Source organism: Epargyreus clarus, unplaced genomic scaffold (assembly GCF_041222505.1).
Source record: "Epargyreus clarus isolate Ecla_fem2 unplaced genomic scaffold, WU_Ecla_fem_2.2 ptg000002l, whole genome shotgun sequence".
In the NCBI taxonomy this organism is placed as follows: domain Eukaryota; kingdom Metazoa; phylum Arthropoda; class Insecta; order Lepidoptera; family Hesperiidae; genus Epargyreus; species Epargyreus clarus.
In genome coordinates, this window is record NW_027332210.1 from 4,380,816 (window position 1) to 4,391,691 (window position 10,876).

General features: G+C 31.7%; 3 protein-coding genes across 3 annotated transcripts; 2 read left to right on the forward strand and 1 right to left on the reverse strand.

The window, feature by feature from the left end:
* Nucleotides 1–174: 174 nt before the first annotated feature.
* mRpS10 (mitochondrial ribosomal protein S10) lies at nucleotides 175–1,477 on the forward strand. Its single transcript, XM_073078460.1, has 3 exons — nucleotides 175–374; nucleotides 446–693; nucleotides 1,179–1,477. Exons 1-3 carry the CDS (start codon nucleotides 360–362, stop codon nucleotides 1,429–1,431), a joined length of 516 nt encoding a protein of 171 aa, XP_072934561.1. The 5' UTR covers nucleotides 175–359; the 3' UTR covers nucleotides 1,432–1,477.
* Nucleotides 1,478–1,594: 117 nt separating this feature from the next.
* Nucleotides 1,595–3,892, reverse strand: LOC140746353 (transmembrane protein 216). The gene is made up of 2 exons (XM_073078474.1): nucleotides 2,898–3,892; nucleotides 1,595–2,498 (listed from the first exon to the last, which is right to left on the reverse strand). The coding sequence occupies exons 1-2, from the start codon at nucleotides 3,130–3,132 to the stop codon at nucleotides 2,305–2,307; spliced, it is 429 nt and encodes a 142-aa protein (XP_072934575.1). The 5' UTR covers nucleotides 3,133–3,892; the 3' UTR covers nucleotides 1,595–2,304.
* A 1,368-nt stretch (nucleotides 3,893–5,260) lies between these two features.
* St2 (Sulfotransferase 2) lies at nucleotides 5,261–7,980 on the forward strand. Its single transcript, XM_073078485.1, has 5 exons — nucleotides 5,261–5,593; nucleotides 6,030–6,106; nucleotides 6,383–6,577; nucleotides 7,089–7,242; nucleotides 7,549–7,980. The coding sequence occupies exons 1-5, from the start codon at nucleotides 5,386–5,388 to the stop codon at nucleotides 7,908–7,910; spliced, it is 996 nt and encodes a 331-aa protein (XP_072934586.1). The 5' UTR covers nucleotides 5,261–5,385; the 3' UTR covers nucleotides 7,911–7,980.
* Nucleotides 7,981–10,876: the final 2,896 nt, after the last annotated feature.

A 10,876-nucleotide genomic window follows, 5' to 3' on the forward strand; every position in this document is an offset into this window, starting at 1 on the left:
AGTACAATTACATTATTTAACATTGTAAAGACCACTGTAATTTTATGGTTATTACAACCTTATCACATTAACCTTGATTAAATATACAGCAAAACCTTTTTACCTTCATTACGGATCGAAATAAATAGTTAGTTCATAACATCCCCTCCCTAATGTCACTGTCAATTGACACCACTTACAATTGATACAATTGTCAAAGTTGTCAATCCTGTTAAGGTTAGAAATTGTGATTATGCTCAGGTTATTATTATAACTTTGTATATAATTGCAGTTGTTGTCCAAAATAAATGTAGAAAACTAGTCTTACGTTCAAAATTCTAATATAACAAACGATCATTATATCATAAGCCAAAACCAACATGAATATAGTCAGGGTAAGTGTTACAGAGCGAGAATTTAAATCCCTCATTTTATTAGTTATAATTTATATAAATAACATTTTCAGGGTATTTTGCGTACTGCGCCTGTCGTCCGGAACACATTTACCGCCAATTTAGCGGCAATAAGGCCTATAACTTCCACCATAACACCAATACAAACTCCTATAGATAATGTTTCATCTACCATCGAATTGGACAAATTGTATAAAAGGGTGGAGCTAGAGATGCGGGGCATTGACCCCGCTGTGCTGTTGAGTTATTCATGGTTCTGTATTGCTGCAGCTTCGCATTTAGGCATTGAAGTTTCCAAAAGGTATGTTAAAAAAAAGATAATATTATTATCATAACCCTGAAGGGTTTCTGAAGAAAAACTACTGTGCACTTTTAAGATTACTTGTTAATAAATATTTTCTTATTTAATTTAATCTTGCTAGAAAGGGTTAGCCGTCTAAATAATTCTCATATCAGGATTAGGTATATTCATTTTTTAAGAAAATTGAGAGTTGTTTTATTTAAGTAAATGACTATTGAGTATTGAAAGTGGCCTTTAACACTATTTATTCAACACAAACACAACAACAAAGGTGCTTTTCTTAATAATATCATGCCCTGAAGTAGATCGTAGCATGACTGACACAATTACTTTGGGTATTTATTGTCTGCATGGAATTCTATGATACCAAACGTGCATAGTGGTTACTAACATATAGTTATAAATATTACCAAGTATTGATTAAATATTGAATTCTTAATGTTTTAAATCTTAATGTTTCTCATAACTAGTATTCTATTTTACAGTTGGGCCCTAAGAAAATCTGAGAAGGAGAGACACACATTATTAAGATGTGTTCACATTTACAAAAAACACAGAGTGCAGTATGAAATTAGAACATACTTCCGATTTGTTCATTTAATACGACTTACCGGATCTACTTGTGACACTTACTTGGAATATATTGAGCGGAATTTACCAGAAGGCTGTGCCCTTAAGGTCACCAAAATCGAATGCCAGCCATTACCAGAACATATAACTCCACCCACTCAAGAATAGTTCTAAGTTTAAACTTTGTAGTAATAGAATAAAAGAATTAAGTTAATGGAATGTTTTATTTATCATTTGTTCCTAATATGTTATATATAGTTATAGTTTTTATTATAACCCTGCATTGGAGTAAAATAACTATTGTAAGAAATATATTAAATATAGATAAAACATTAATCTAATATTATTTACTTGGTGTTTTAAAAATTGTATTATTATAATGTAAGAAAATCATGATTCTACTGCATTTATAGAGAATGTTGTTACATAATAGTAATAGTTATTTTAACAGTTTATAAATAATATAATATCAAAAGCAAATACATAAGAAAAGTTATGAAAATTTAAATGCTTTGAGATTCATAATGTAGCTTAAAATTAGAACAGAACATAGTAATGTAATTAATTTCAAAGACCAGTGTATTGTAGGCTATATATGTACTTAAGCTAGACAAAAAAAATCAGATTTAGCCCTTTTCAAAGGACGGAAGCAAAATAATTTCACAATATGCTGTCACAAATGTTTTCTCTTATTCCTAAGTATTTAATAAATAATTAAGTATCTAAAAATTTCATATATTAGCCAGTCCATCTAATGTTTGGCATCATTCATTTGGCAGTTAAAGAATTTATTACCACATTTTATTAGCTTGACCTGTATGTATGTATGTAACGGAATCTTTGAACTCTATTTTTACTTACTTTGAATGGTCTGATTAATTTAAAAATATTCAAAAATTATCAAGAACCGATGACAATACACAATGTTAATAATTTTATCCCATTCACCTCATCAGGATCGTTAGGAATCAGGATTAACAATTTTCCTTGTGCGATTTTAGCGTGGTTTTTTGTTTTTAAACTTATAATTATTATTATGAACTAATCATATTTTTGAGATTGACATACAGTAAAGATGTATAATAAAGCAAAGGCTAATTCAAGGGCGTGGAACAGCAACATGACCAAACACCAAATGTACTCGAGTCGAAGAATGTATGTCTGGCATATGAGGAAGTAGCATACAGCAACCCCTGATGGTATCGTGAGCAGAACTGATATTAATACAGGTATCTCTGAAAAAGATAAAATTCACTTTATAATAAGAATAATCTAATTTCAATAAATTTGATTCGTTTGATGATAATTAAATGAAAGTTTTTCAGATTTCATTATAGGATTTAAGTAGAAACAACATTAGACCATAAATTCAAGAGGTTTAAATGAAAATTAGGAGTTAATAGCAGTAATTAAGCCCTTGAAAACCCATAATAATTATATGAAAATTTAATTTTGAGTGTTGACATGGTTAACACTATATGAGACTTGTTTTTTTTTAAACCTTATGTATATTTATTTATTTATACTCTGTTTTCTTTAAGCGATTTTAATACTCTTACAGGCAAAGGATTTACGCGGCCAGTGTCTAGACTACCTTAAATTCGTCACACGATTATAGATTTAGACGTCCTTACTTTTGCTCGCTAGATTTCCTCTTCGCCCCAAGAATATTCGTAATGTTTCAATGATGCACAGGGAACAAAATATCCCTACCTCAGTCGCTAAGGTATCTTCGGGGTACGTGACATTTATCACTTTTAATATCCCCATAGCGGTCTCGCAAACTATAAACATGCCCAAATAAAATGAGTTTAGATACAGTAGTATTTCATAGGCCAAGCTGGAATTTACGTTTATGACTTTGGACATTATTGATTTCTTTGTTTACAATATTTGAAGTATAGTGCGGGGGGCTACGAACAATCAACAGGAAATCGGAACCGGAAGTACGAAGTGATGTGACATGTGACATTTTATTTGTACTGGCTGAATTAATGGGACAATATTCTTACTAGAATTATTAACTAGTATTATTTACTATTCTAATGAATATACTGCAGTTTGGGCGAATGTTTGTGTTAACCAGTTTTTTTACATTATATTAACTAATATCTTAAAATCTGACTCAATGCATAGATAATCGCGTTAAGCGGAAGTGTATGACCGATACTGCTTCAATTTAAAAAAAAAATAGTAGACATACAGAGCTCATACAATATATATACACATATTATACAGAAAGTTTTAGTTAGAGCCATGTTAGAGCATAGTGAATTTTCATAATTATTTTTTGGTATAAACAGAAAAGTGCTTAGTGCGACATCTACAGGGTAGTTTTCTAAAATTAGGAAAATGGCGCCTTATTTGGCGGCCATTTCTTTTGTATATTACGCTCTAAAGTATTTTTAATAAATTAATATTATTGATTGCATTTTATACATGTATGTAGGTATGCAAAAGTATTATTTGCTTCAGACTTAAAAAAGTCTGACGATGACTATAATATTTTTCATACTTCTTTTTTATTCTGGGATCATGTTCTTTTCTGAAACAAAAAATACACATTAGGTATCTTATACTTTGCGTGTTGCGGGTATAACTGCATATTCATGCACCTTACAAGAAATAAATCACTTCTTTCATGGTTCAGTAATAATATTTTCTTATAACGTTTGAGCATTAACAGTAAATTCTTTGATGTACCTACCTACACCAAATGAAATGAAATGAAATGAAATGAAATTATCACTAGAATTTAGTGTTCTCCAAAATTTAACTCTATCAATTTATAAAAATGAAAATCGCAATTATTACTTTATTTTTAAATAACGGCATGAATAAGAAATTGAGTTACGGATATGGAGGGAACTTTTAGGAACTGAGTCGAGACGCCTCATAAACAAATCTGCTTTACTACAAAAAACGAAACAGACATGGAATACCTGGAATACCTACTAGAAAACAGAAAAAAATGCGCAGCTGGTGTCGCAGTCGAAGTACCAAGAGTGCCATCTCCTATAAACCTAAAAATTTAATTGCAATAAAGCATATTGTAATCGTTCAATTTTTTTACATGATAAGGACTCGTCATCAACCCATTACTATTCCATTGCTGGACATGGGTCATCTTTCAGATACAGAGGGTTTAGACTATAATAGTCCACCGCGCTGCCCAAATGCGAATTTGTAGAACATATAGCGATAAGGACAAATATTTTCTAATTTAAATGCTAAAAATCGACTAATCAGAAAATAGACTATTAAAAGACACCGCTTTATTACTATCACTTTTAAATCCTAGTTTAATTTATTTCGATTTGGTTATACACTAATAGAGTAAAGTCTAAAATCTACAGGATTTAACAGTACGAGTATATTGATTTTTGATAGTTGAGTAAAATGGTTGGAATAGGTAAACTAAAACAGGAATTTTACTATGTACACAATACATTTAACAATTTTAAATATACAGTCAGGTTCTACGCAAAATGTCCGATAATTAATCTGATCATAACATAATGCACCGGGTTCTTAGCTAGAAACTGAAAGTGGTTTGTAGGAGAAAAACACGGAAGCGAGCGAGCTTATACAGGCTGTTACTCCTTACTCTATGTTTAAATATATGAATTGATTGGTTTTTCATACATAAATTGTTGTTTTAATTATTGTGACACAATATAAGAAGCGTTGGCATAAGAAATAACAAATACATTTTTTTAAATTAATTAATTTATTTCGTTTCATCGAGCGTTTCAAGTTAAGTGCATGTTTGTTTCAAATTTTTTCACATAAAAGTTCTTTGTGACTTATCGTAAAAAGTTGTAGCTTTCTCATCATTTCTCTTCGTTCATGGATCGTTTTACTTCACATAGATACCCATTTAATGTATAATGTGCCTGTATAGGTACTGAAATTTATTACTTGACTATTTTCATTAAAGAATGCAGTAAAGGAAAGTGAACACTCCAGTTTTGTGAGAGTTGAGTAAAATGCACTAGCCACAAGCAACGCACGCGATCATTGCATTTCCTTTACACAAGCCAATTGGACGTGAATTGGAAAAACTATTTCCAATGTGAAAAGTGTTTAAAACATCTAAATACAATCGTTAATCGTAACAAAATGAGGACAAGACCAGAATTATCGTTTTCCAAATTAGATCCCGAAACGGGTGAGCTTTTGGACCGAATGTTCGAGAAAAAGGATTGCATGGTTGAAATTAACCCGGGCCGGGTCATCCTGCCAGCTGATTATATGACTATTGGTCAGGATATCCTGGATATGACGGTCTTGGACAGTGACGTATGGATGTGCTCGTATCCTAGGACTGGTATGTTTAGAACTCTTACTATTATTATATTTTCATTTTTGAAGTATACGCACTTTTTGTTTTGATTCTTAAAGAATTGTAGTTTCGATAAAATTACATGATTTTTACAACGCTTTTATTAGCTTGGCCTGTATGTATGTAACGGAGTCTTTGATATTTACCCACTTTGAACGGTCCGATTTATTTAAAATGTTTAACAATTATCAAGAACCGATCACAATTTACGTAGTAACTATTTATTAATCTGTGTCACAATACACGATTTAAATAATTTTATCCCATTCACTTCATTAGGGTCGTCAGGAATCAGGATTAACGGTTTCCCTTGTGGGATTTTAGCGTGGATTTTAGTTTTTAAACTATAATTATTATATTAAAATTAAGGCTCGAGAAAATCCTTGTATTGTCGCTTACTCAATTTGGTTTTATCATTTAGGATCAACCTGGGCTCAGGAGATGGTGTGGCTGATCGGACACGATTTAGACTATGAAGGCGCCAAATCTTTACAACAAGTATGTGTTACAAGTTTAATAAATAACACCCGTAACAAAAACAAATGTAAATTGCACCAAATTCTTAAATTATCGATTTTTTGTGAATAATTTACATGAAATAAAATAAAAGATTCTCTCTTTATATTCATAAAATAGAAGATAACTATTGTAACAAAGAAACGGATAATTTCGTCATCTTTAGTTACAAGATGTAGAACATTCTGATTTTGCAAGCAGATTTATATACTAATCAAGTGATGAGTGATGATAATTTAGTTGAGTTTTAAACTTTAGATCCGTTGTCCCCTTGTCGAGCTCTCCTGCATCATGGTAGATGGTCACGCGGAGTGGCATGACGAGTCTGTTAAAGGCACTTCAGTGGATCTGGTGAAGTATCGTCTCCCCCATCCTCGGTATATACGAAGCCACTTGCCCTGGGACTTGCTTCCCCTTGAAATCGAGAAAGATGATGGATCCGCTAAGCCTAAGGTGAGACTATAAATGATGCTCCTAAGTTCTGCTTAATATAAGTATTCATTCATATTTTTTGTCAAATTAAATCAAATCATTGTTTTATTCAAAAAAGGTTCTTTATAGAGCACTTTTTGAATGGCAATAATAGGAGTAGCAGATGAGCATGTAGATCACCTGATGGTAAGTGGCTACCGCTCATGGACATCAGTTTTCAACCCCAACTAAAATTAGATTTTACCTAAGATCGGTCACAGATGGGCTGCTAAACGCAGGAGTAAGTTGCATGCAATGCTTGAGAATGTATGTCTCCCTTACCACAAAGTTCAAACGAGAACATAGCAATGTTTAATACTGCTGTTATTAAGCAGAAATACGAGTGACGGTGGTTCCGCCGGGGTCGAACCACAAATTTTCACTTGCATTTGAAGGGATATATCTAAAAGAGTCCCGCGAATTTCTGATATTGCTTGCACTTTTAAATTACAAAGAACAGAAGCCTGTGTAACATTCCAAAATTTTCTCTTAGGTCATATACACATCGCGTAATCCCAAAGACATGGTAGTGTCGTACTACCACTATTGCACGCTGGTGCATGGCCTCAAGGGAACTTTCGAAGAGTTCTGTGACATCTTTATGAGAGACCGAGCACCGTTTGGACCTGTTTGGAATCATATACTTGGTATGTTATATTTCTTGATAACATCGGCTCTTGTGTAACATATAAATTGTGTAAAATTTAATCAAGTTTAGGCAGATATGTTACTTCTACTGGGGATTTTAAAGGAAAAGTTATTATTTTCATACCATTTTTGTCGCCTATCAATTGATTTACTTTACTTTGTTTTACTTTGTTATCTCTTAATCTTTTTTATTTACAATACCATATAGTTAAAACATTATAAGAAAACTTAACGATTAAATCTTTTTTATTTACAATACCATATAGTTAAAACATTATCGGAAAACTTAACGATTATCTCCTTAGGTTTCTGGAACAGACGTCACGATCCAAACTTGCTCTTCATCAAATTCGAGGAAATGAAGCGGGACTTACCAAATGTGGTCAGGAAGACAGCCAAATTCCTGGGCAAAAACATAAGTGAGGAGCAAGTTGATAAACTCTGCGATCACCTCTCATTCAAGAATATGAAGACGAATCGAGCTGTGAATCTGGAGGCCATCTTGGAAAAGTCTTTTGGGAAGAGCTATTTGGAGCAAACTCAACTGAGATTTATCAGGAAAGGGGAAATTGGTGACTGGAAGAACTATATGTCAGATGATCTGTCGCGTAGGTTTGATCAGTGGGCAGAGGAGCACCTAAAGGGTACTGAATTGAGTTTTGAGTAGGTTTTAGGTAATGCCAGGACTGTCTTAAAGGGATGGGAACGTAAGATATTGGGATCTGTTTTGAATAAAAGTAGATGTAAACTTATTGTGTGCATTAAATATTTGATAATACTCTAAATTTCGCTTTATCTAGCGTTGGTATAATTTATTTCTATGAATATTGTTATATAATAATGTGGGCTTTTGTAAGTATATACGTATTTTTCATTCAAAAATTATAAAGTACAAGCGGGAAGTAAATAGAGAAGCCATTTTGGATTGCAATTTATACTGAGCTAACTTATATTAATTTTAAAGTCATGGAGTTCTGGAATTTGGGCCCGCGTATGTACCTATGAAAAAAAATAGCTTGGTCAATTGTAATTATTATGATAAAATATAATTTTAATATACACTTAAATAACATCTACTAAATGTTATTTTCTTTTGATTTATAAGTATTACGGTGCTATTTCCTGGAGTTCATTCTTTGCGTAAGTTAGAAAGTAGGAAGCTACTAAGCGGCAGTAATTTATGGCTCGGAATGAAATGAGTAATTCTTGCTTGTCCAATTCTTCGTTTGTCCATCATTGGTAATTTGCTAAATTGTAGAGACTTTGACATCTTTTTAAAGTTATACTTTTGGCGCGTGTAAGAAAATAGATCTTATAAATACTCGTACTTAATGGGTGACGGTAGTGACACGCCGATGTAATACATTTTTTTGTTGTATTTTATATGTAGGTAAGTATTATTTTATTTTAATACACTTAAGTTTAGACCAAATTAACTTGTAATTCAATTAACAAATAAATAATTTCAATATTGAAATAACTAAGAACGTGAATCATAAATATTTGTACGTTGAGTAAGTAAATATACTAATAATTAAATTGTTATATAGACTTTAGAGGAAATAAATCACACCATATTTATTTCAATGCCTTTTATTTTCACAATAGTGACACTGACACGGCAAAGAATTAAAAGATTCCACCATCTATCAAAGCAGATTCATACAATCGTGAAATATCAACAAAAAATAAATTACACATATTATTAATACTTCGATTTCGCAATAACGATCTATAATATCTAAAAGTGTAGGTAACAGTACATCGATATAATAACAGTAAACACAAAATAAGTACAACATTCATAAGTAATCTCAAAACGACTAGATAAAGTATTACTTAGGGCCTTAGCACACATGCTACTTTTAGTATTAGCGATATAAAACTTAGTTACTTTTTTATAACATAGGAGTAGCAGACGAGCATACAGTCCACCTGATGGTAAGTACTGCCGCCAGATAGGAATCTAATTCCTACCTGAAGTCGCCGCTACCCCTTGAGGACTAAGCTGGAACGCCTCGGAAAAATATGTCTCTTCACGACACCCTTCAAACCAGAACCAGATCAGCGCTTAACACTGGTGTTATTAGGCAGAAATAGGTGCGGCGGTGGAGCCATCGGATTCGAACCGCAATGGGGCCTTAACGCTGCGATGTTAGATGCAACGATGCTTCACTCCGCACATGTTTCAACGCTTGTAACTTTTGGACGCTCGATGCAACAGCTGATTGCCAAAAACGCGATGAAACAAAATCAGTCGCAAAAAAAATTCTATTACCGCGATGAATTAAACAAAGTAGTAAAAACGCGATGTAGCATCGATGCAATCGCCAATGCTAAAAGTAGCGAGTCAGCTAGAGCCATTAATGGCATAGATTTAAATTTCTAGATATGCCCATATTTATGATATCGATATCTATTCACGACACGAGTGAGCGCACTCGATCAATCTGAACTAGAAAGTAAATGCCTCGATTGAAAAAAACGATTTATTCTTCAGCACGTAACGGCTTCTTGTAAGTCTAATTTAAATGTGTTTATTTCTTCGTCGTCCTAATATATTGAACTATTAAATGTTTGGTTTAAAGTTTGTTTTCTAAATAACGTCTCTAAGAACATTCCCATGTATCTTTGAGTTCCATGGTTTCTTACTATCTGCTTTTCTAACAGAAATGGTCAAAGCTCCCATGTCACTTATTATCATTTTAATTAAAATTTAGGCCTTGATCAAACACCACGTCAAAGCGAGCAAATAGGTTTGTCCTAGCAAAATTTGATTTAGGCCTCAAATTTTATATCAATAAATATAATTATGTAAGCATTCAGCACTTTTAAAGTATTTGATAGAATATAAATCTATCAGCCTATAAAGATAGCTCGGCAATCTTTTTTATAGTTACAATAAAAGGGCATATCTAACAATTTAAATCTATGTTTAATTGACTGACAACATTTATATTTATTTGATAATTATCTATAGTGATTCACAACATATTTTATACAATTTACTTCATTTTAGCCTAGTTAAGTTTATAACATTTTGGTATTAATGGCTACTTTTTTGGAAAAGAAACTGAAAAATATTTGGTCTGGTAATATGATTTAAAGCAATGTAATAACATTATTTAAGAAATAAATATGAATTAATATGACATACTTGTTATTGTTCATAATAAACTTATTCTTGTAGTAAGTACTGAAACAATTTGTAACGAATTTTTGTTTCTTTTATTTTCTGAAAGTAATCGCTAATAATTAACTGGAAAGTGGTAATTTGGAGACTTTATATTACTAATTGTAATTTTTTATTTATTATAGGTAGTAAAGTGTTTATGATTGATTCATTGTACTTTATTGTATAACGATATGGCTAAAGTTATCGTGAGTATTATGCATACATTAAATTCTATTTAAAAATAATTTATTTGTACGACAAATATATTTTGAATATAGTTTAAAATAATATTGACTTTCCACAACTTAAACATTTGCATTAATATAATACTGAATAAAACATCCGACAAGTAAACTTAACCAAAAAATAAATAATAATATCAGAACCACTTACAATGTACAATAAATATCGCTACTGAGTAACGATTTATTATTTTAATTATCTAAAAATATACAATA